This window comes from Chionomys nivalis, chromosome 20 (genome assembly GCF_950005125.1).
Source record: "Chionomys nivalis chromosome 20, mChiNiv1.1, whole genome shotgun sequence".
Lineage (NCBI taxonomy): Eukaryota > Metazoa > Chordata > Mammalia > Rodentia > Cricetidae > Chionomys > Chionomys nivalis.
In genome coordinates, this window is record NC_080105.1 from 49539747 (window position 1) to 49565665 (window position 25919).

General features: G+C 48.0%; 1 protein-coding gene across 2 annotated transcripts; it reads right to left on the bottom strand.

Moving 5' to 3' along the window:
* On the bottom strand, window positions 1–25600 carry Plat (plasminogen activator, tissue type). 2 transcript variants are annotated; one of them, XM_057752537.1, is made up of 15 exons: window positions 25295–25600; window positions 14855–14942; window positions 13775–13817; window positions 12467–12580; window positions 11159–11296; window positions 10686–10796; window positions 10191–10365; window positions 9264–9355; window positions 7721–7895; window positions 6076–6161; window positions 4571–4766; window positions 4316–4452; window positions 4088–4228; window positions 2645–2808; window positions 1–887 (listed from the first exon to the last, which is right to left on the bottom strand). In XM_057752537.1, the coding sequence occupies exons 2-15, from the start codon at window positions 14927–14929 to the stop codon at window positions 729–731; spliced, it is 1806 nt and encodes a 601-aa protein (XP_057608520.1). In that variant the 5' UTR covers window positions 14930–14942; window positions 25295–25600; the 3' UTR covers window positions 1–728. The 2 variants fall into 2 exon arrangements, with proteins under 2 accessions (XP_057608520.1, XP_057608521.1); XM_057752538.1 differs by lacking the exon at window positions 12467–12580 and having other exon boundaries at window positions 25295–25594.
* Between the last annotated feature and the right edge of the window lie 319 nt (window positions 25601–25919).

Consider the following 25919-nt stretch of genomic DNA (forward strand, 5'->3'; position numbering starts at 1 on the left):
AAGTGTGAAAAATACCTTTGGATTTATTATTTAAGTACAGTATAATACAAAGTTATAGTAACAAAGTAAAAATGTAAATAGATTAATATATAAATATGCTAATGCTACTTCATCAGTTATTAAAATCACACAGTTCTCCCAACCATCGATATCGTTTATAAAGAAAGATTTACAGTGTCTATAAAGGAAAACCTCTCAAGAGTTGAAGGGTGGGCAGGGGGTGGGGAATATTGGATGTCAAGGGTTTTATGGGGCTGTGATCTGGCCAGCCAACCCCTCCATCTCTTAGAGGCCCTGCTGGGCCCTCTTGTAACTATAAATATGCATTCTTGTCCCTAATGCAAACTTTCCTGAAATATCAAGTGGTGTTTTACTGTCAAGACATGGTCTTGTGTCTTGTGGTCCAGTGTACAAAATGGTGGACCAGCACGATGGACTTTGGTCTACCTTTCTCTTTTAAATCCTGGAGTTATGGGATATTGGCATTTTCCCATTGTCTCATTGGACAGAATTTATCCTAAAGTCAGACCTTCATTCTTGAACACTTACAAATTGTGAAGTACCTATCAAAGGTAAATGCTATGTCCTCCCCTACAGACACTCTGTCCCTCTGCCGAGTGGCAGTTCTTAAAGATGACAGTGTAAAGGACACTTGGCCTTTTAGGTGTGTTTTCTATAGTAGAGGAAGGCAGGTCCTTCTTCGGATCCAAGGAGCTGGGTTTCCTGGGTCATTGCTTCATGTTGTCTTGAATCCAGTCTATGTAATTTGTCACCTTTGTATATACCCCAGGGACATCCTTCTGCCCACAGCCAATGCCCCAGCTGATAATGCCAACTAAGGTCATGTGTTTATCGATCATGCATACCAGTGGTCCTCCTGAGTCACCCTGTGGAAGAGCATAGAATCATGGATTAGTTGTTTGTACACAAGGCAGAATATCTGGAAGAAAATTTGGGTTGCTATTTGTAGTACGAAGATAGTAGCCCTCAAAGAACTTGGTTCAGGGAAGAAGACTTGAGGCTATAGATTTGGCCATATCTTAATTCTGGTAAAATAGCATTAAGAGCCTGGCATGGTAGCACATGCCTTTAATCATAGCATTCAAAAGGCAGAGGGAGGTGGATTTCTGAGTTCAAGGCCAGCCTGGGCTACAAATGGGAACATGCCACCCAGGGACCACACAGTGAATGAGGTGTTGTCTCAAAAAAATAAATAAATAACCACTAAACCCCCAAAACCACAGATTTAAGATAACTGTTCAGAGATGGGGTGTGGCTCCTCAGTAGAGCGGTTCCCTGCCATGTAAAAAAATCCAAGAGCTCCATTCTTAGCACCCAGAAAACAAAAACCAAAACTGCTCATGTTTTATAACATCTGATTGGGGTGGGTGACATGGTAGTGCACACCTTTAACCCCAGTGCTTAGGAGAAAGAGACAGGTGGCTCTCTGTGAATTTAAGGTCAGCCTCTTCTACATAGAGTTTCAGGCCAGCTAGGACTACATAATGAGATCTGCCAAATAAATAAATAAATAAATAAAATCTGATATGGAATCTGCTACTAATTTAGTTATATGGCCTCAATGAACTATGATTCACTTTTCCTAATCCGGGTCTTAATGTCAGCGATTGCTCCGTGCTGGTTATTATCTGGGTCTTAATGTCAACGATTGCTCTGTGCTGGTTACTATCTGGGTCTCAATGTCAGCGGTTACTCCATGCTGGTTACTATCTGGGTCTCAATGTCAGCGGTTACTCCATGCTGGTTACTATCTGGGTCTTAATGTCAGCGATTGCTCTGTGCTGGTTACTATCTGGGTCTTAATGTCAGCGGTTACTCCATGCTGGTTACTATCTGGGTCTCAATGTCAGCGGTTACTCCATGCTGGTTACTATCCGGGTCTTAATGTCAGCGGTTACTCCATGCTGGTTACTATCTGGGTCTTAATGTCAGCCGTTGTTCCTATCACCTTAGTAATCAGGAAATGTGAATACCACATTCAGTGAGGCCTGGACACTGAGGACCTAAAACTGCTTCCCAGGCTGAAGCTGCACTGTGAGGACTCTTTCTCACATCCTGTCCATGTCTTGCATCCTAGGGGATGTCTTTCCTCACCCTAAAAAACAGGCCCAACTTCCCCAACACCATCAGAAGTCAAACATTTAATTATGTTACTTTATCTATCATTTCAATAGGGCTCACAGGGAAATCCCACACTAGCTTCCTGTCCACAAACCAGAAAAGTTTCCTGCAGTTTAGATTTTTTCTCTTTCTTTCTTTTTAAAAATAATTTATTTTTATTTTTTGTTCATTGGCATTTTATCTGCATGGATGTCTGGTGTGATGGTGTCAGAAGCCCTGGAACTGGACAGATGTGAGCCGCCATGTGGGTGCTGGGAATTGAACCTGGGTCCTCTGGAAGAGCAGCCAGTGTTCTTACCCCATGGAGCCATCTCTCCAGCCCCCAGTTCAGATGTCTTAAGTTTGAGGAGCTTTGGCCTATACCATTTTCGTCTTTGGAACTCCACTTTCGAATCCCAGCGTCACACCCTCCACCATGGCTCTCACTCTTCCCCCCTGCTTAAGAACCTCTTGCCGGGGCACAGAAGAGGACCCAGAATGTCGGGCCATCCAAGGCATTTACCTGACACGCATCGTGGAGATCTTGGCTGCCTCCACTTCGGGTGTCTCCGGCACACAGCATGTTGTCTGTGACGGTTTTATTGAACAAATTCTGTGACGTGCAGCGGCTTGGTGGGTACAACCTCACATGAGCCTCCTTCAGCCGCTCAGAGAAGAAAGGAGACGCTGAAAGAGAAGATCCGGGTGGCTTAGGATCTAAGTATCACTCCCAAGTCTTTTGGAACGAGGAAGCTGAATTTTCCAGCTGACCCAAAGCAGGCTGTCTCCTATGACACGTGCTACATTTTATTGTCTCTAAGGTGAGGTCACATTTCTCAGTAGCACCACAGTTATCCATCACAAAGAGTGTCCTGTATCCCACACACGTTTGGCAGCCCCTCCCTCCTAACCAAAGGCCAGGATCAGCCTTCAGCCAGACATGTGACACCACCACCACAATGATTCCAGACACTGCCAGTCATGGCCTGGGTGGTGAAATCTCCCCCAAGAGAGAACCATCGATTTAATCAGGCGTTGTATCATTTATTCCTTATAATTTAATCAGGGAGCCTACCCTGTTTCTACGTTGGCAGTGAGGAAACTGAGGCTTCGGTAATTAAGAAACATTTTTTTTTAAGTGTTTAAGCTCAATCTGATGCTCCACACCTGAAATCCAGGGACACTGGGGTTGCAAGTTGGGAACCACGATAGGAAACATCATGAGGCAACGTTCATAAAATAATACAAAAATATCCAATACCTGGCTTGGATAATCATTCCCTCAAAGGCCACATGTGTTGAAGGCTAGACCTGTGGTGCTCTTTGGAGATGGCAGACCTTTTAAGAAGTAGCTCTGGGAGGAGGAAGCCACGACTGTGGCTGGGATATTGAGACCCAGACTCCCTTTTCTGCATACGCTTGCGTGTTACACAGGGATGCACGGCCCCACGGCTGTGGGCGCCTCCTATGACGAATGGATTTGCCACAAGCCCACAGACTGAGCCAACTGACTATAGTCTGAAACTTCCAAACCCATGAGCACAAACAAACCTTTCCTATCTTCAGGCTAATTTATCTCATATTTGCTGACATTGTTAGAAAGCAGAATGACCCATCCAGGGTCCCACAGCTAAGCCAGAGGCAAGTTTGGGGTACAAGCTCAGCCTGTACAACTCCCAGAGTCTAAGAACACAGACACCTTTACACCCTTCCTCCTTGTCTCCACTGGACTATAAAAGCTCTTCGGAGTTCTTCCCCGTCCCGACTTTCTGGGACCCACACACAGTGTCCCTGTAATGCCAGGAAGCAGGTAGTAGCTTCCCATCATACAGACAGGCAGTCTTGGCCTGCACTTTTCTATGTCACGCCAGAACTGGGACCAGAACATTGTGTGACCACCTCCCCCTCCATCTGCCTGATGAGCACACGATAGATAAGGAGGGGACCAAGACTTCCTTCCACTTACTTTGCTCATGCTTGCCGTAGCCAGACAGCTCACACTCTGTCCAGTCAGGAAGCTGCAGGTTGGGGTCAGGAAGGCAGGCGGTGCTGACAGAGCTGCTCTCCTGGGCACACTGTTTGGAATCTGACCTCAGCTGCAGTAATGCTGGTGCCAAGAGAAAGGAGACGGGTGACACAGTGCGGGGAGGGACGGGGTGAGAAATAAGGACGCATGACTAGAATGGCCTTTTACCAATGTCGTTGTTGTAAGTGTCATCATCAAATTCCTTATGCATTATATATTTCTCAATCTCAAATGTCTGCTCCGCTTCTCCAGGGACCACCCGGTATGTTCTGCCCAAGACCACTTTAACATGCTGCGGGGGAAACCTGGCAGGGAAACAGCATTAGGATGATTTGCAGTTTCTTAAGAATCACTCTTGGGTTTTGCCAAGTGAGTGACTCCCATGGGCTGGCTCCAGAGCCTTCCAGAATGAGAAGTCCATACCTCTCCAGAAAGCAGTGGGCCGCAGACAGCACCCAGCAGGAATCGATCAGCACTCCTCCACACAGGAACCTCTCTCCAGGAGCCCTCTTGTTCTTGACAAAGATGGCAGCCTGCCAGGGGTGCGAGGTGATGTCTGTGAACAGCCCGCCTTTAATTCGAAACTGGGGCTGTTTGTATTGCCTCAGGCCACAGGTGGCTGGAGAGGAAAGACCAGAGAAGGGGACGGGGTCAGACCTGTAGTGTGGGCATAAGGCTGAGAGAACCCACCACAGAACCTGATTTCCGCTGGCTGCTGGCCTGGAGCACGCTGGCACGAGAGGGTTTAACTGTCTTAATGACAACGCGAGCCACAGCTTTCCTTTGTTTGTATAGTGATTTGCCTAATGCACGTGTATCTTCATCCTTCCCAATACTAGTGTGTCTTTATCTTTCCCAATACACGCGTGTCTTTATCCTTCCCAATACACGTGTGTCTTTATCCTTCCCAATACACGTGTGTCTTTATCCTTCCCAATACACGTGTGTCTTTATCCTTCCCAATACTAGTGTGTCCTTATCCTTCCCAACACTAGTTGCAGGAAGGCGGGGAAACTGTCACCGAAGGTCACAGTGACACCGGGATTAGAACCCGAATCTGCCCGACTCTAAAAGCAGGTTCTCTCTTCGGTGCCCTGCTCCTTCTAATCTTGCCTAGAGCGATTTCTTGGTTTAAGATATGCAGTCTTGCAGACTTCCTTCTGAGAACCCTTTGCTTTTCCAGCTACTCAGCCAAGTCAAGTTCCACGGCATCATAAGGCTCTCATTAACACTGTAGCCTTTGAGGCCCTTGTGGACTTCCTGAGACGAACCCATCACAAACGGCCTTGGCTAGGAGCTCAGTTTATGTCTTACTTTCCAATCAGAGTTTGTTCTTTGAAGAACACTCTGGCTTATCTGTGTGCTCATGGGAACTGAGTAGTAATTTATTCTTGGGCAATTTCCAAACCAAACTTTCATGTTGGGGACATGTGCCAACTTGAGGATTTTTGTCTCCCGTCCTCTCTTATAAACTCGGTTCCCCTGTGTTAAATGGGCTCCACAGGGATGTGGAAGTGCACAGAAGTTGGTAGGTCACATGACTTCTGAGGGCATTTTAGAACAGAGGGACACTGAAGTCTCCCCATCTCCAGGCTACTAGAGAAATGTAACAACTGGTATCTAAGGAGCCACAATGTGAGACCTCTTTCTCTTCATGGTCACCAGGACTGTCACCACCTGGCCAGAGAGAAAAGTTGGAGCCTATTGTGTTTGAAGAGATTGGTCTTCCTTTCTGTCCCTCCCTATCATCTCCCAGATCTGGACGAGTATGACTGTCTCCCAGGGCTTCAGTCATGCAAGCCCCTTGCCCCAAAGGCCTGGCCTTCCTGGAAGTCCAGAAGCTAAGACAGTGGTGAAGACACAGGAGGGGGCAGAGAAATGAGTGACGAGGTGAGCCTGGGAGAAGGGGGTGGCGAAGTCGCTCTTACAGCACGGGGGCACGTCACAGTACTCCCACGTCAGCTTTCCATCCTTCAGCACGTGACACCAAGGCTTGGCATCCCCGTCTGGATTCCTGTAAAATAAGAATTGGAGAGTTTCAGTGACAGTCACATCTCAGGAACAGGCGGTTAGGTAGCCCATGGCAGAACCAAGAAGCCAGAAGCAGACATCCCATACTCCACTTGACTCTAGCAGGCCCAACATGAGGGAAGATAATTCCTCTTGGCTTCCATTTATTCTATCAGTGACACAGGGTTGGGAAGAAAGGAACTGCCTTGTGGAGAGATTTTTACAATAGAACCTAATAGATGTGCCAAGTGCAAAAAGAATAGGGGTTTGGTTCGCAAAATCTATATATCTTACGCCAGGGAGATGGCTCAGTTGGTTAAGTGCCTGCGGCATCAGCATGAGAACCTGAGTCTGAGTTTCCAGAACTCACATAAAAGCCAGCAGGTCTGGGTGAGGAGGAGCACTCCTCTCACTCCAACACCCAGGAGACGGAAGCCGGCAGTCTCTGCCTGCACCCTAAGTTCCAGGAGACGGAAGCAGGCAGGTCTCTGCCTGCACCCTAAGTTCCAGGAGACGGAAGCAGGCAGGTCTCTGCATACACCCTAAGTTCCAGGAGACGGAAGCAGGCAGGTCTCTGCCTACACCCTAAGTTCCAGGAGACGGAAGCAGGCAGGTCTCTGCATATACCCTAAGTTCCAGGAGACGGAAGCAGGCAGGTTTCTGCCTACACCCTAAGTTCCAGGAGACGGAAGCAAGCAGGTCTATGTCTACACCCTAAGTTCCAGGAGACGGAAGCAGGCAGGTCTCTGCCTACACCCTAAGTTCCAGGAGACGGAAGCAGGCAGGTCTCTGCCTGCACCCTAAGTTCCAGGCAAGCCTTGTCTACGTAGTTCCAGGCATTCCGGGGCTACATAGTGAGACCTTGTCTGAAAAAAAAAAAAAAAGTCAGGCATGGCAACCTGCTCTTGTAATCTCAGTGGGGGTTGGGGGCAGGGGTCTCAGAAGTGCATTGGCCAGCATAGTCTAATAAATAGATTAGCTTCAAATTCAGTAAAAGACTCTGACTCAAAAGATAAAGGTAGAGATCGATAAGAAAAAGACACATGATGCCAATCTCAAGCTACACACACACACACATACACATCATGTATGTATACATGTATCTTCATGAATGTGCATATACCCACACTAACAAGTACACACATAGTCCACTCCACTCCCGCCCTAATTAACAAAACTGATGTTATCTTGTTTCTCAAAAAATAAGTCTAGGGCTGGAGAGATGGCTCAGTGGTTAAAAGCATTGGCAGCTCTTCCAACAGTCCTGAGTTCAATTCTCAGCAACCACATGGTGGCTCACAACCATCTCTACTGAGATCTGATGCCCTCTTCTGGCATGCGAGTGTGCTTTTCAAATAGAGCATCATATACATAAGTAAATCTTTAAAAACTAAAAAAAAAAAAAAGGTTTACATATTAAAAAATAATTCTACTCATAGAAAACTAACAGGCTTGTCTAGATAATGTTCATTATCTTTCATGTAATGCTTAACACTGAATCTTCTCCCACCGGATCACCCCATCTCTGCTGGGAGCTGACTCCCTTAGCTCATGGCTACATACCGGCAATAATTATGTCTGCCCAAGCCGAGTGCCTGTGAGTCGGTCCTCCATGCTGTGTAGCTCTTGCGTATCAGGATCATGGAATTCCACGGGAGGCAGGAGGCCCTGGATGTGGTGAGGCTGTGGGTGCCATGATAGGTCAACCCTTTTCCAACATAACAGTCTTCATTTTGTCCTGGAACAGAATACACTTCAAGGTTAAGCCACTGCGGTTAAATGTTGGTGGAGCAGGTTGCAGAGGTTCAGCAGGAAGGGGTGTGTCCCACCAGTGGTGACGGTGCTGGGAGATGCTGTGAAGGTATTAGGGGGGTTATAGCCCATGATGAGGGAACCAGGAGGCTGCAATGGGACCATGCTGGCGCCCTGCTTCCTCAGCTTTGCTCTCCTGCCCTTCTTCCCCTCTGTGTGAAACCAACGAGTTTGTCTCTCTACTTCACTATAGTTGAGAGGAACCTGTAAAGTTATCTTGATCCTTGAACCCTAATGTTGACCAGATGAGGAAAGGATCAGCAAGAGAAACCATGCCTGGTATTGGAAACCTAGCCGATTCCCCAGGGCTATTGAAGTCATGAACCTTGGAGGAGAACCTATAACTATCCCTTTATTAAACCAGCACAATCCCTAACTATATTCTAAATATCTGTCCTTATATCCAGAGGTAAGTGTAGTCCTGGCACCTCACCAGGGAAACTTCTCTTCAGAACAGACGGAGAGATCATTATAGAAAGAAAAACCCCAACCAATCCAAATGAAGGGCTGGGGAGGCCAATCCCAGTGGATACAAATGCTGCGCCTAAGGCTCGGCAATCATTTTGGAAGAAGGGGCGGGAAGACAGTGTAAGAGCCAGAGGGCCAGCTGTTGCTGTAAGAATGCATCTCCTAGTGACGTCAGAGGCTCCACTCATCAAGTCTCACCAACACGACTGCCTAGACAAGAACAACAGACCTGCCAAGCAGATGGGAGAAAGCCCACAAGGCTTCAACCCTGCACAGAGAACTACAGGAAACAAGGAATGCTGAGAATGGGGAATACAGTCTTCCCCAGGGAAGAACACGCCAATTGGTTGTCAGTACCAAATAGCCTTGAAAATATACATACAAGTAACTAATGCTAGGAATATACATATGAATTATATATAGAGGAATATATATGTGCATGTAATAACAATTAATGAAAAAAGAGGCCATGGATTTTAAAACGAGCAACAAAGTGTACACGGGAGGGTTTGGAGAGAGGAAAGGAAAGGAGAAAATGATGTGATTATAACCTCAAAAATGAAAGGACTAGAAACCATGGGTTCAGCTGCATTCTGTGCTTTACAGATGAGGATGCTGACGGGAGGTAGGGAAACAGCCCAAGGCTAAAACACTGGACAACAAGCTGGGTGAGGATGTAGCTGTGTGATGCGCTTCACTCTGCAGCCAAAAGTACCTCCTAGCCGGCTTCTTTCTTTTTGGGCATGAGAGACCATTAGATTTACAGTCCCAGATGCATCTCCCTTGGGGATACTGCAGGGGAAGGCACAGGGTCGCTGACACTTACCCTTAGGGCAAGCTGGTGTGCTGCAGAACTCCGAAGTATACTTCCCCGCCTTAAACACATAGCACCAGGGCCTGGAGTCTCGGTCTGGGTTTCTGAAAAACCAGCAAGGGAGATCATTGAGGGTTGAGCAGGAAGCCTCCCCTCCTGGCCCAAGGACTAGGCGTGCTTTTGGGTCAGGGCTAGTGCATCCTGGGTTGAATGCTGTCTAGTTTTACCATGTTAGGCAGAAATCTGACTCCAGTGTGCTCTTTATTGGGGGGATTAAGCACGTTATAAGGAAGCGTGTAAGGGTGCCAAGTTGACAAGGGTGCACAATAACTGCCCGTGTGTCAACACAGCTGACCTATGGTCAGTCGCAGGCATGGAATTCAACAGTGATCCAAGCGCTGTTATAAAGACGTTTTGTAACTGTGGCCAACAGCCACAATCAGTTTAAATTATCCCAGACAAGGAGGGTGCCCTTTGTCTAGTCAGTTTAAGGTTTAAGAGCATCAATGACAATTCCTGCCTGAGTGCTGCCCTACGATTACAGACTCAGATACCTACACAGAGATATGAAGGGATACCTTCAAGTCAACCTCTTCTATCGACCTCCCTCCCTATCTACCATCTATGTGTCAATCTCACAATCACTGATAGAGGAATGCATTGATAAATCTATTGCTATCATCTATGTATCTACCTATGCATATGTGTATCTATCATCTCTCTACCCACCTCTACATATTATCTATGTACGCATTTATGTATCCATATATCTATCTAATTATCTACCTGTCTAAGGGTCATCAGCTCTGCTTTTCTAGAATACGTGACTGGTTGACCAGGTCTTCCTCTGAATGTAATTTTCATATCAGACACCACACATACACACACACACACACACACACACGCATACACACATCCCATTTGGAAGACACGGCTTACCTGCAGTAATTGTGATTCCCAAGGCCCAGCTTGATGGCATCTGGCCTCCTTGAATTATAGCGCTTCAGGGACAGAACACTGCTATTCCAGTTGGTGCATTCGGCCCCATTTTCTGCTGTGCTCCACGTGCCCCTGTAGGTGATGCCCTGGTCCTTAAAGCACGTTGCTCTGGTATCTGATTGACAGAAGGACACCAATAGGCTCTCAAGGAAATCCTGTCTTGTCGCAGCACAGTGGGGCAGGCTGACCACTGAAGCCACTGGACCCCGTAGTGAGCTGGGTGGACAGGGTCACTTGCATCACTGTGGCCAAGCTAGACTGTGGATGGACACGTCAGCCTTCGTCACGTGGCCCAGTACTGTCATTCCCTAAATGACTTCATCTCTCCTCTCCTGTATCCTTCTGTTCAGCACACATTTCCTCTCCCTTCCTGGTCCGGCCCGTCAGAGAGGCAGAATGTCAGAACAGCTCACACCCGCCCACCAAAGTGCTCACCTACGTCACAGCGTTTCCCAACAAATCCATCAGGGCACTGGCAGACAAAGTCAGAGAAATACACAGCCTGCTGACATGTACCCCCATTGAAGCATCTTGGTTCACTGCAACCTGTCGAGCGGAAACAAGGAAACCCTTAGCTGATTTCAAAGCAGCTCCAAGAATACAGGAATTAAAATTGCAAAAGTGTTGGTTATGTCACCCCCATTCCACAGCTCACAGTACAACTAGTCCCAATGTCAACTACGAAGTATGCAGTGTGCATATTATTCCCCACTTCACATATGTGGACACTGAGGCTGGACAAGCCAAGGCTCCCCCCACCTCAGTTTTCTGGACTGCTTTCACCTTTGCCTGGACAGAGCACACCCAAAACGTGCCGAAGACCTGAATATGCCAGGAACCACAAAGGAAGGGTTTGGGCCCTGAGCCCGGGCTCAAGTGCGAGGCCTCCGTGAGAAGCTGGTACGTACTTCGGACAGGCACCGAGTGACATTGCGCTGAGCCACCGATGCAGCGGCAGTATTCCACCCGATTACTCCTGAGCATGGGGCGCAGCCACGACTGATAGTGCTGGTACGTTGTCTGTGTTTGCTCATCTCTGCAGGTCACTGCAATACAGAACAGGCTTGTCTTGTCAGGACAGACTCAAGGAGAGGGGACAGCGTCATTGTTCCTGACCTGTTTTCAACACACAGTGAACTCTCTGTAGCTCTCTGCTCTGTCATGAGGTCTACAACCAATCCCCAGAAGATCTGGGTGATCGTGGTCTACTGTGTACCCCTGAGGAATATGATGACGATAGGAATAGTTACTTTTTTTTTTTTAACTAGAATGCTTTTATTAGGATTCTCTTCCTTGGAGAAACCTTTGTTTTGAGATAATTTGATTATGAAAACAAAGTTATATGAAGTAACAGTCTATTTTCCCACTGTAATCGGCTAAAAGTAGTGTGGGGAACACACGTCTTTAATCTCAGCACTCAGGAGACAGAGGTAGCCTGATCTCTGGCTTTAGGGCCAGCCTGGCCTACAGAGCAAGTTGCAGAACAGTCAGGGCTACACAGAGAAACCCTGTCTTGAAAAACAAAACAAAACGAAGCAAGCAAACAAACTCAGCAAAAAGGACACTTCTCTGTGAAGGTGACTACCAGGGTTTCTAATCCACAGGGTGGTTCCACTCAGAAAAGACACACTTTGGGCTAAAGTAAGGGAAACTGGCACCTATGTCTGTCAGAAAATGTGCTACTTTCAATAGTATTTCTCATGTAATGAAAATTGAGCAGGCATTTAGCAACTACTTTTCTAAAACGATATTGACTTGGACCAAGGGGTAACTGCAAACGGGGTGAGAGCCGGCAGCTCTGCCTGTGTTTTGTCTGCCTCCATTGCGTCAGACACTGACTCCGCCAAGGTATATTATTCATGCAATGTCCACCCAAAACACCAGTGACACCAAAGGAATTCTATTCTTCTTCAAGCTGAAGGGACAAAGATAGAGGACCTGAGGCTCCAGATTCTAAAGGTCTCCTGTCACTTTCCTAAGCCTGCAATCACCTTGGCTTCCAGTAACAACAGAGCCTTGCAGGACAGGTAGATACAGTAACAACAGAACTTTTCAGGACAGTTAGATACAGTAACAACAGAATCTTTCAAAACAAATAGATACAGTAACAACAGAATCTTGAAGAACAGATAGATACAGTAACAACAGAATCTTGCAGGACAGATAAGCCCCACCCAGGCCAGAGCTGTTATCCACAAAGAGGAGGCTAGACCTACAGGAGGGACAGCATCTCAGCTGGAGCCAGGCTCTCCTCTTAGGCCAAGTCAGGAGCGTCAGGAGCGGAGCTGCTTCCTTCTGCAGATGCCTAGCCTCTGTTCCGGTGCCTTTCTCTACCAAAAACAGGAGTTCAAAAGCACCACAAAAGACAGTCTCCAGACACTGGACCCCTTTACTTGTTCTCCAGAATTTAAAGCGGTGTTCCAAAGCTCGGCGTGGTGGTACAGTCTGTCATCTCAGCACTTAGGAGGCTGAGACAGGAGGATTGCTGCTGAGTTTGAGGCCTGCATTAGTTACGCGGCCAATCCCAGTTCACACTGGGCTGTATAATGAGACTCTATCTCCAAAAACAAACAAACAAAATATCATAAAAATAAAAAATTAAAAAGAAAGAAAATAAAACGAGATTGAGAGAAAGGTTTAGTGCCTCCTCACCTCCACAAAAGAAAGAGTGAGGGTAAGGGAGAAGGAGGGGAACAGAGAAAGACAAAGAAGAGAGGGGTGGAGAGTTGGGGGAGAGGGAGTGAGGAGAGAGAAAGAGGGAGGGAAGGAGGGGGTGAGAGATAGAAACAGAGAGGGCGGCTGGTAGGGACCTTAAGCTGGACTTAGAGGTCTTTGATTTCAAGTCAAGGCAGTCAGTTGTGGACAGTCTTTACTCCTCTTGGATTCCTGATGGAAACGTCTACTTTCTAGAATCAACTCAAGACACAAACTCATATAGAGAATCTCCTTCCAAAGCATTTATGGGGTGGCCCTGGTCAGCTATCCTGATTTTACCAGCAGGGAGCAATGGAAACATGGGGATAGAAGCAGAGGTTGAGTGGGCACTGGCGAGCCCACAGTTCAGGACACCTAGAGGAGCAGGCAGCTATGCGTTCCCGGGTTCTGCTGGGGATCCTATAGCAGTAGCTGGTGAGTCATCTACTCCTTTACGGCTGTTTTCTCATCTCTGTATCTAATACTTTGAGCCTTGTGGAGACAGGATCTGGTTGTGCAGCCCAGTCTGGCCTTGAATCCACGATCCTTCTGCCTCAGCCTCCCAAGTGCTGGGATTACAGACATGCACCACCCAAATGCACCAGTATGTCACAAGCGTTATTAACCCCGGGGACAGCCTGATTAGGTTTCCCTGGGAACTGGGCTGGCAGGCTCCAGCTAACTAACTAATGGCGAGTAAGCAGGCATTTCCACAAAAGCACCCGGAAAGATCTCATAATCATCCTGCCAGCGGGTACCGGGTGAAGAGGAATCCCCCAACAGTCAAAAGCATTGGGAGACCTGGGCCTGCCTCCCCACCCACCCCTCACCTTTGTAGGATCGGGCTCCTCTTCTGAACCTGTTGCGCACTCCCTGCAAAGAGACCAGGATAGAGGAGGAATCAGCGCAGGCTGGGAAGACCAACCCTGACGACCAACGGTCTTCCCTGACGACCAATCAGGAGCCACCTTCTCAGGAGCGCCCCCTTCAGGAGAGTGACCCAGGAAGAGAGCCATTTTCTTACCGTTTTGTCAAGTCTCCGCTCTTTCTACAAACCCAGTGCCACCCAGAAGGGCTCTGGGCATAACAATAATGCTACCGATTTGTGTAGTCAAAAGCGGTAGTCACTAATCCCACATGGCCACAGGCTGCTTGGAATGTAGCTAGTGTGACCGATGAACCGAAATTCCAACTCTATTTAGGTCATTTTAAATTTAAGCAGTGGCGTAGGGATAGCGGACTCCAGAATGGATGGGAAGGCTGCAGCTCCTTGCATCCTTTATGCAGCCATAGCGATGTTCTCTTCTCTAAAAATCTCATGCCCAGGCGTTGCCCATTTGGCCTTACACAGTGCCCTGTGTGAAAGCGAGGTTTTGGAAAGTGGGTGCAGCTTTTGTCCCCCTACTTCGGGTAGTTCATGATGCCTGTCTTTACTTAGTACATACACTATGGATGCATTCAAATACAGATTTTCCCCTGGGCTGGGGACCATATGCCGGGCCCTATGCGAGCTCTTCACCACTGAGCTTCACCCCAGCCTTTGGTTCTCTGAAGCCTATGTTGATGTCAAAGACGTGATCTTTCCGCCCCGACCTCCTCGCTGGCGGGACTGTAAATGTGCACTACCACACACTGCACACATTCTTGACCAAAACAGCTCTAAAGAAGACTGTCAAAGGCACAGAAGCGGCATTAAGAAGTTTTCGGTCAGAGACATGCTTGCGTTCTTCCCCTGGGATTTGAATCCTAAATAGCCTACCCAGAGGGGAGTGGTGTGCCCTGTGTCTGTGACCCTTCCTGGGAGCTTCTCCCAACCTGACAGGTGCTTGGGGGAAGCATGAACATTGGGCCACACCATGAACATCTTCAGCTGGGTGGCCCGATGGGGTGAGGTGTGGAGGCGGACCCACCTGACCAGGCAATGTGAAGACCACTCCGCAAAGCAGCAGTACCCACAACAGCTCTGTCTTCATCTTGCTCCCCATTTCTTCTGTGTCCCTAGTTTTAGGAGAAAAAAATAAAAGCAGTTACACATGTGATATGGGAGGGCAAAGGGCCACAGAAAATTCAGGCCCCTGTGACTTTATTTCAGGGGACCCTTTCAGCATTGACTCTTAAGAGATCTTGTCTGGAAGATTTTACACACATCTGTCTGTCTGTATAGATATAGATAAATAGATATAGATAGATATAGATGTGTGTTGTGTGCATGTGTGGAGAGAGAACGTGTACAGGTAGCATTAAATTTACCACCTTAATTATGAAATATTCATCTCAGTGTCATTAAACACGTATGCACCGCCATACACTCATCTCAACACCCATTTCTAGAACTTTATCCTGGTGAAAAATGAAACGCTTTAGCCATTCATAAATGGCTCTTTGCTCTTCCAACCTCTGGCCACTTTCTACTCTCTGTGTCTGTGATTTTTACTACATTGGGTGCATCATACACATGGAATCACACAGTGTCTGTCCTTCTTTATGGGTGCAGTCATAAACATGATGTCATGAAAGGTCACCCACGCTGTCGAATCCCTGCCCTTTTGGAGGCTGAATGATATTCCATTGTTTGGTCACACCACATTTTGCTTGCGCAGTTATCTGCAGATAGATAAGGGTTGCTGATAGAAAATGTTTTTCCCCAAAGATTCCTGTCCTGAATCCCTGAAAGGTAAGGAATCCTTGTCCTGGGATGAGCTAGGCAGGAGTCCCAGTTTGTCCTCTCTGACTGTCTCAGAAACAGTTGTAGGAATTTTATCACTGGTGCCTCGTGGTGCCAGGGCACCTGCCTCGGATGCCCCAGTACTTGTAATGGACAATGCTACTTCCGAGGCGTGGTCTCCTCTTCCATCAAAGGGAAGGCTCCCTCCATGTTGGCCCTGGTTCCCTTTGTAGTCTCTGTCTCCTTTTATGTAGACTCACAGATCTGGGGAAGAGCAGAGGGGCAGGAACAGAGGCAGACTCTTCTGTTTGGTCACTGGACTCATATCTCCCTTGACGCCCCCATCCAATTTCCACTTGCCTTCCTCCATGCCTTCTGCTTTTGGTGACTGAAAGTAGGTTAGCTGGCCCTGTTCTTTTGTGGTCTGGCAAGCCCTCTCACTCCTCCGTTCAAAGCATCAAAGCAGGACTTTCCTTCCCCTGACTCATGTCCCTCCAGTCACAACAACCCTGATTGCCACCCCCATTCACTCAGGCCCCACCACCCACTGGCTCCGAAGTCACCAGGATCCCATCCTGCCTGCAGCTGGCTCTCTGCCCTCTGCTTTCTGAAAAGAACTGACTGACTTTCGGGAATGCCATCTAGCCTTCACGTGCCCTTCAGCTCCAAGATGAAAACAGAAAGGGAGGCTGAGCTGGGAGACTGCTGCCCGCTGCCTTCATCTGGGGCTGCAGGGAGGGACTAGAGAGCTATAGTAGAGGTGGTGCATGCCTTTAATCCCAGCACTTGGGAGGCAGAGGCAGGCAGATCTCTGTGAGTTTGAGGCCAGCCTGGTCTACAACAGCTAGTTCCAGAACAGGCTCCAAAGCTACAAAGAAACCCTGTCTCAAAAAACAAAACAAAACAAAAACAAAAAGAAAAAAGAAAAAAGAAAGAAAGAAAGAAAGAAAAGAAAAGAAAAGAAAAGAAAAGAAAAGAAAAAGAAGAAGAAAATGCATGTTGGAATAATGGCAACTACCAGAGGAGGGTATATAGCCCTGTAGAGGGAGTGTCTAACCTCAGAGGAAGGAGTCCAGAGACCCAGGGGAGGGAGCAAAAATGGGGGGGGCGAGTGCTGGGATGTAAGAAAGGGCAGGCAGTGGCTCACAAGGAGGCCCATCTTGCTGGACCCTCCCTCCATGACTGTTCTCCATGGCAGGGACCAAAGGGCTCCCAGGATCTTTGATCTTCTTGTCCTGCCCCTAGCAGGGGTGCCTGGGGGCTGTGGAAGCCTCTATTCCCTGGAGGGCCAGCTGGGCTGTAGCACCTTTCTTTTTTTTGGCAGTTCCAGAAGGAAGTGGCAATGGAGACCACAAGTACAGGCAGGTGGAATCTTCATTTTCCTTTCCCAGTTTCCCCAAAATTCCACTTCTATGTCAGTAGAATTAAGTATAGATACTTTCCTGCTTTTATTATCTAAGGACAGGAAGAAACTGAACATTTTTGCTAATGTGAGTCAGTGAGTCAGCCCCTCTTCTTTTCACACCAATCAGCCCATCCAAGGGCTTTCAGAATCTTCCTTTTTGATACCTACTAAGTTACTGGCATTGCTTTTGTGGTTCTGAGATAGGATCTTGCTATGTAGCCAGTTCTGTCTTGATGCCAGGGAAATGGTCCAGTCCTGCTTTAGCGTCTGGAATGCTGGATGCCTTGGTTACTTTTCTATTACTGTGAAGGGATACAGTACCAAGCCCAAGTGAACTTAGAAGAGGAAACATTTGACTGGGGGATCCTTACAGTTTCAGAGGGTGAGTTCAGCAGGGAGCATGGCAGCAAGCTGGCTTGGCTCTGGAAAAGTAGCTGAGAATTTACATCTTGATCCTGAGGCAGAAGGGGAAGTGGGAACTAACCAGGAATAGTGTGGGGGTTTTAAACCTCAAAGCCCACCTCCAGTGGCACACCTCCTGCAACAAAGCCACACCCCCTAACCTTCCCAAACAGTTCCACCAACTTTAGTCCAAGCACTCAAATATGACTCTTTGGGGGTCATTCTCATCCAAACCACCGCACTGGAATTGCAGAAGTTCCCCACCATGCGCTGCTGACTCAAGGCTCTCTAGATATCAGACAATTCCAGAGTCAAAAGTGCATGGCTGATGCATGTGCGCACCCTCCTCTCCCCGAGAGGCCAGCTCTTTCTCTGGACCCCAGGACAGAAGGGACAGCAGCTAAAGAGGCGGAGCTCACAGAGAGGGCTGGCTGTGAAGACTCCAACAGCTGCACTGCATCATGGTAAGCCCCTTCTCCACAAGAGGGACAGGAGCTCAGATGTGAAGGACTTGCCGCTTTCTGCATCTGGGCTTTTGGCCATGCTGGGTCTTGAGCCACTGAAGATGAATTGCATATAAGCATTAAATAGCTCTTTCCACACTCCAGAGACAATCCTAGCAGGCTGCTGGATCGGTCACATGGCAGAGGAAGATGACAGGGAAGTTAGTCACATGCTAGATGAAAAACAGTGCAGCCCCAAAGCAAGAGAAAGGAAAGGGGGAGGAAAACATGGAAACTCGGCTTGATTTTGTGGAAAATGTGGGTGTAGAGGTCACAGGCGCTGCTGGGACAAAAGAAAAAGTGGCCAGTAGAAGTGTGGACCTAGACTCAAAGTCCAGAGGGTGAGAGTTTGACTCCATGAGGTGTTCATGGGTGCCCAAGTGTGGGATTTAAGGGATATATCTGAGGCTTGCTTTTTGAGTACAAATACATAAATTTTTTCTGTGTTCTCTTTATGTTGTATACATAGTAGTTTCCCAGTATTAATAAAGAACTAAAATGAAACAAAACAAAGAAGTAAGCAAGGAAAAAGAAGGAAGGGAGGGAGGGATGGAGAGAGGAAGGGAAGGAAGGAGGAGGGAAGGACTAGACGGGAGGGATAAACAGAAAGGAAGGGAGTGGGAAGGCCGGGAAGATGTCTATCTTAGCTTTTGTTGGTCTGTTGTCCCTGGATATGGGGTGCTAGAATGACTATGAGTCCTGTCATCTTCAAGGCCTCAGAGTCCCAGGCACGGCAGGTCCACCCTTGGAGAAAACTGAACTTAATGGATTAGAGCGAAGCACTTTCTTTAGTGATAGTGCAGCAGGCCCAGGACTTGGCAAGTTGACACAGCTTCTACATAAATTAGAAAACGTGGGGTATGTGATTTTGCCAATAAAGCTCTATCTAGTCTCTCAGGAACTGTGGTGTTGACAGGCATTCTCATGTAGTGTGCAACCCATACATCTACTTTTGTCAGTCGAATCTTCTTCTGAAATAAGTGTTCCTCTCATGGACAACTCGGTCCTTTCTGCCTGCACGCCAGGTGCAGGTCTGGCAGTGGCAGCAGCAGCCAGGACACTGTTAATTGCCCTTCATCTGCAAATGACAGGCTAAAGGGAAGAAGACAGGGGCCCTGCTATAAGCTGGCTATCCTTGAAGATGGACTGTCTCCAAGAATCAAGAAGTTGTTGAGAGAGTGGAGATTGTATCTGAAGCATGCCACACAGGGAAACAGTACTTGATGGATGCCAGGTGGTAACAGCTAGATTCCGATTGGACAAAGCCTCTGGGACAGCAATAAAGAGATTGACAGAAAGCTTTGGAAAAAGCTGGTGACATGTCCTTACGGCCTTTTCATGGCTCTGTCCTCTTTACATCCCTCACACAGCCATATTTTCCCCAACAAAATCTGCTCTCAGGAAGGAATTTGATAACTCACTCACAGAAAGGAAAAGAGGCTGAATGGAAGGATGAAGAGTGGCGCTGCTCCCCAAACTGAGACGGAAAAGGAGCAGAGCAAACCCCAGGTAGTCAGACTCTTGGAGTCTCCCTCCAGAGCTAGGGGCTTGGCCCCCCCATACACACCCCGGGGGCTTCTGTTGTAATGTAAGTGGTGATGCTACTGTAAATGAACAAAGTGCTTTTGCTCATATTTGCCCATCGTTCCCTTCTTTACATATGGGAAAGTGATTTGCAATAAAGAAACTAGATTCATGTGGTCAACTATATACATTCAGTCTGAGATCGTGTGTGCAAGCGACACAGTTGTTCATTTAAATGTTGGTGCCCTGGAGGACTTGCGCTTTGTACTTGAGCAAGGGAGCCAGCAGGTTAGAAGAGCCTGCCAGGAAAAGGCTACCGGGAAGCCACACTGCTGCCAAACTTTGTACCGTGTGCTTGGTTACACTGCTTCCGTCTTTGCTGAGAACACTCCAGGTTCTTATGGCTGTGCCTATGATTAATTAATTCCTCGGAGATCTGAGTCGGAGGCTCAGCTTCTAAAATAACTAACAATAACCCTAAAATAACACATGACCTTGAAGCCACACTTCCACCCACACTCTAACCACAGCCCAAAAAGCCAATCAATTAGAAGAGAAGTCTCCAGAACCCCTGCAACATCACAGACCTGTTTCTAAAACAGATAAAGAGATGAGGTGAGGTGTTTTAATTCGAAGCGGGTTTAGAAAGAGCAGCAAGTTACCTCAGCAGCCCCCTCTGAGCCTGGCCTGCTGGTATACACCCAGAACCCTAGCACTCAGTGGCCGAGGGGGAAGGACTGCAACAACTTTGAGGCTAACCCAGGCTACATAGCAAGGTCCAGCCACAGAGAGACCCTGACTCGAAAGAAAAGAAAAAAAACGGCTTACCTTTCCTTGTCCCAGTAGAGACAGCACACCCCACCCCTACAGACCGGTCAGTCTGTGCGTTTTATTTGCCTCCTTTGCAGGGAGTAAGTGAACTGGGATTAAATAAGCGAGCTGAGCAAGCTGGGCTCTGCCCTTGACCCACATTCCCAGCCCTTGTTGTTTTTTTTCTCTCTCTGGGGCCTCAGTCTTGGCTTTTGTTGTTATTCTCTTCTAGACAGCCCAGGCTGGCTTAGAACTTGCAGTAGCCTTCAGGCTGGTCTTGAAGTTTTGACCTTCCTGTGTTTGTTTGCTAGGTGCCTGTATGATAGGCATGCACCACCACACCCTGCCAAACTATTTTCAAAAATCCGCCAGCCAATGAGGAACTCTAGAGATGCTTCAGCAGGTTAAGGCAACCATGACCTGAGTTCAAGCCTAGAGACCCACACGGTGGAGAAAAGAATCAACTCCTGGAAGTTGTTTTCTGACCCCAGGGTGTGCACATGCATGTGTGCACGCATGCATATGTGCGCGCGCACACACACACACACACACAGAGGAATAAACAAATAAATCTGATTTTCAAAAGCAACTCTTAACTTTGCAAAAAAGTAATTTTCCACAGGTAAAATGCTTACCTTCTCTTTTCAGATATGAACAGAGCTCTTTACAACATGGATAAAAGAGATTTTTCCCTTCCTCCTTCTCTCTCTCTCTCTCTCTCTCTCTGTGTGTGTGTGTGTGTATGTGTGTGTTTTGATATCTCTGTCTCTGTCTGTGTGAGTGTGTGTGTGTTTCCATACAGGGTCTCATGTAACAAAGGCCGGCCTTAAATTTGCTCTGTAACAGAGGGAACTGAGGTTAATCCTGAACTCTTCAGTTCATCTCCCAAGTGCCTGGAAGAGTCTGCCTCTTGATATAATTTGACCTGTTACAAAGAGGTGAAAGCTGAATAGCACCCTCTCTGACGCGCCCCCCCCCCAAATCAGGGTGGGTGTAGCTTTTTTTGCACACAGGTATGATTCCTACCAGGTGACCTGGTTGTTGGAAGAAGTAAGCAAGGGTTGGTTGTGGGTTTAGGAAGCGTATCCTGCATCCCCTTGGGATAAAAACCAAAGCAACCCGCTTCTTTGACCTCATAGCCTGCCGAAGGAAAGGCGAGATCAGCCAGTCTGTGCCCTGCAACGCTCACTGCAAAGCTGGAGGCTGAACAAAGAGTGTCCAGTATTCATCTAAGCTCCCAGGCTGCTTCCACTCCCTAATGTAAGCCCTACCCAGGTGCAATGAATTGACCGTGAGAGAATTTGGTAACTCCCCAGTCTGCCTCCGGATGTTAACACGCTTGAATCAGGTAATGATCAGAAGTGCTCATCACGCCACTCTGTGAAGGAATCTGAAGGTCACCAGCCTTTCCAGAAAGTAGCACCGCAGTGACTGAGACCCACGCATGGATGAAGAGGATCCTCACTTACTCAGCAGGGATCTTACTGCCTGTCCCTTGTCTGGCTTTGGGTTTTTAAAGCACCCTCTGCTCATTACTCACTTAAGATGGCATAACTCACTTTGCACTCCCTGAGGTGGTCGCCTGGGGACTGACACCTGCCTCCTGAGCTACCCCAATCTCTGAGCTCTTCCCACTCATCGCCTGCGCAGCACTTGGTTGCACCCAGAGCCTTGCACGTGCTAAGCGCGTGCTGAAGCACTGAGCTACAACCCAGCCCTACATAGCATTCCTAAAGTGCTCAAAGAGAGCTAGTATTTCTCCATGCAACAAGCACGACCCTGAACTCTCAACTTAATCCCCCAGCTGCCACTTACAGGTCTGGGTGGGTGGGTAATGTTGCTTCTCCGAGTCTTAGTTTTCTGGGCTTCCTAATGACCTTTCCATCTTATATATTTCTGAAAGTTCGAGAAGTAACAGATACAGATCCCGGATGCCTGAGGCATGGCAGGTGTGCACCGCACTTAGGAATGCCCTCATCAACAGGAGCTCAGATTGCTTGAAGCTACTGATAAAGAAGAGGTGGCCAGCTCTCTGAGGTCCTAATGGTCTTCAAGGGTTAATATCAAATGTTCCTGGCTCGTATGACAAATGATAGAAATTGTCATGCCCTTCATCAGTAGTCAGCAGTGTGAACAGGAGCCATTATTTCCTGGAAGCCGAGTGAGATCCTGTAACCCGTCTTTAATCTGTTCTCTTATTTGTCTTTTTTAGGTCAATTTACACCACACAACAGGGCCTCTGAAACTCTTTGGGAATTTGGAATTAGCAGTTGACAGGTCTCGCTGCTTCTGTGTGGAGCCCTTAATCCTTAGGTGTAAGCTAACAGAACATTTGCTCCCACATAAGAGACTTTCAGTACAGACGTCTTCTGTGTGGGGCCAGCCTAACCTTGCACAGATCAGTTCAGAAGCTCCAGGTGGACTTAGGTCTTCTAGGTCAATCCCCAAAGAAAGTTCTAGAGGCCTCTGATGTGTGTCAGGAGCATCACATAGTCTATATACCTCAGTAGGACCTGTCAATCACAGGTCACCCCCAGAATCTTGGCCAGTGGCGTGGCGGACACAGCTAAGGACACCCAGTTCTTCAATTGCTGCACGGAGAACAGCTGGGCTGTGCTGACACTGCTCTCCTGGGCTGCCCCTTCAAACATGCCAGAGAAATGAGTGCTCCATGACCAGCAAACTGCTTCGTTCTCTCTTCCAGGAACAGGAATTTAGTTTAATCTTGCCTTGCACTCCTGTCTATAAAAGCTTGTCTCCCACGCAAGGTGAAAGTAGACAGCTGGACCAGTGTTAGAAGACAATGGTGCTTAACCAAGGCTTTGAGAATCTCGACTTGCAATTTTCTTTTTCTTTCCTTCTTTTCCTCCCCCTCCACTTCCCCTTTCTTTCTTTCTTTCTTTCTTTCTTTCTTTCTTTCTTTCTTTCTTTCTTTCTTTCTTTCTTTCTTTCTTTCTTTCTTTCTTTCTGGAGATAAGATTTCATTGTATCCCAGGCTAGCCTTGAACTTCTGACCTTCTTGCCTCCGTCTCCTGAGTATCAGGGACTAGAAGTGTTCGCCACCTCATTCAGTTTATGTGGTGCTGGGAGTCAAGCCTAAAGACTCCCCATGCTGGGTAAACACACTGCCAGCTAAGCTACAGCCCCGACTCTAGCTCTAATTGTCTATAAATCTGTGTCATCAGCACTCTGATTGGGTTTGAAGTGAGACCAGTCACGTGGCTAGCTCAAAAGCTGGCATTCATTCTCGATTTCTGTGTTTTTAGCCACTTCATGCAGAATTTTCTGCCAGTATGTTCAAAGTGAATAGCCCCCAAAAAGAAATTAACAGAATATTCCAGTTCTTCATGACCCGATTTTTACCAGACCAGAGCTGAAATCACTCAGAGAAAACAGAGAAGCAAAAAAAAAAAAACCTCTTCTGAGACAATAGATGCACAGTTGCCAAAAAGTCAGATTGCATTGACTATTTCAACTCAGACCACAAAAGGCCCTCCCTCACAGAGACTTGGTGTCTCAGAGAAGTGTGGGAATTGTAATAGCGCTAAACCCGCTGCCTATGAGCCATGCTGCAGCCTCCCCCATCGGATTGAAAACAACCACACTCACAGCCATCTTTCTAGTGGAAGAGCCCGGCAGGACGCTGTGAGTCATTCTTGGCCCCTGGCTGAGCCCACTGCTCACTGAGCATGCTGAATGTGTACAACCCTTCCTTTCATGGCTCCCCAAAGCTTTCCCAGAACCGAGGATGCTCCTTGGCTCCTCCTGGCTGCACCAAGCATCCTGAGTCTGGGAGGAAGCAAACTAGCTGCTTGCTGTGTATCTCTCAGGAGGCTCCCCAAATGATCTGGGGGTGTCCGGGGAAAGTCTGCCCTATTCCAGTTTGGGTAGGTGGGGGAGGGGTGCTCTCATTAAAACACTTTAGGCAGAATAAACTGATGGCCCGAGGGAACTATTTACGTTTTAGTGTTTTCAGTATCCCGTCTGGGATTGATTATGATCTAACCCCCACTGGCTGTTTGCACGCAGCATGCCACTGACCTGCAGTGATTGATTCTGCATAGGCCAGGGTCTGCAGCTCAGCAAAAAAATCCCTGAGTAGTCTTCCCGGTAAGTGTTCTCCAGTTGCACTTGGGATGTGCTCAGGGGATTGTAAACCCCCACCTCCAACACACACACACACACACACACACACACACACACACTTTTTTGTTTATGTCCCCTGCCCCATCATCCGCTGAGGAAGACCACTGTATCGTTCCAAATTGACCACCAAATAAACCATTGCTGCTACTGCATTTCTTGGCACTGAAGTTTGTCCTTAGTTATCTGGGAGCTCCGCATACTTTCTTCCCTCCCCACCCTGCGTCCTCCCACTGTCTCTGTGAGGTTAGGAAAACAAAGGTCCCGAGACAATTCCGAGAGCTTTTGGACTTTTGTTGCTGCGGCCGCATGAGAAAGCAAAGGCGTTGGTGCATGATGAGCAAGGGGTCAAACGGACTGGTAAACCGTTGAAAGGATGTGATGAGTGGCGGGGGACCAGAGGCAGTTTTGCATCCTGACGCCAAGTGGTAAGGAGAGGTACCTAAAAGTCCCGACTTCTCTCTCCCAGCACTTCGTGCTGTCCAGGCAAATCCCCCTCCCTGGTGCCCAGCCTGTTTCTTAGTGGTTCCACTGGAGGAAAAAAGCAGCCATACAACACCCGCTAGGACCCTCTCAGCTCTCCAAGGCCGCTGAATGTAATCCTGCCCGTCAGTGACGCTCCCATTGTCTGTTCAAATAACCCGAGTCATTCTTTTTACTTTCTCCCCTTACTGTGCAAGCACGACATCTGCAAGAAACGCTTCTCTCCTAGTCTCTCCCTCTAGGAATCACTTCAGCTTACCCGGAGACATTGCAAAGAACTCCCCCTCTATGTGGGTGCTAGCTGGTCCTCTTTCTGCCTGAATTACAAGTCTATGCTTCGCTGGCTCAGTTTACCCCCAAACACTTCAAGGGACAGAGGGGTCGGCTATTAGATAGACGCAGAGACCCAGCTTACCGCGAGTTCTTGCTTCTTTTCCCAGCCTCGCAGGGGCTTCTTCTCAGTGCTGAGCTCTGGGTTACCGCAGGCTCTGTCTCCCTGAGCAGCTCAAGCCAATTTTAAGGGAGAAGGAGGGGTGGGGCCAGTGGTTCTGTGTAGGCGGGTTTCTCCTGTGCCGGTGGGTGCCGGGTGGACCGGGCCACTGAGGAGCCAATGGAGCGGTCTCTAAGGAGGGGGAGGAAGTGCGCAGAGCAGCACAGCCAGTCTTGGCTGGGCGCCAGCTTGATTATTCACCGTACTGATGTCATCGAATCACAGGAATTTTCAAAGTTGGAAGGGACTTAAGATTCATCCTGTTTTAAAATCCTGGTCTCAAAGGCCTAAAATTAGGGACTCTCAGGACAGGCTGCTCTAAGCCCCTGTCTTGACCATAAGTTTATAGTTCTAAACAGCCCCGCCCGACTAGGGACGTCGTCTGGAATTTGACGTGTGGATGCTGTGCCGGGTTGGGAGTGACTGGGGACAGTAAGCACATGACGTCAAGGCTGTTGGTGCTATCCCTACCTCTGACCTGCTGCTCTCCTGGGCGGAGGCGCTTCCCCGACGCTTCTCAGCTGAGAGCACTCAGACAATTGGGGAAAGT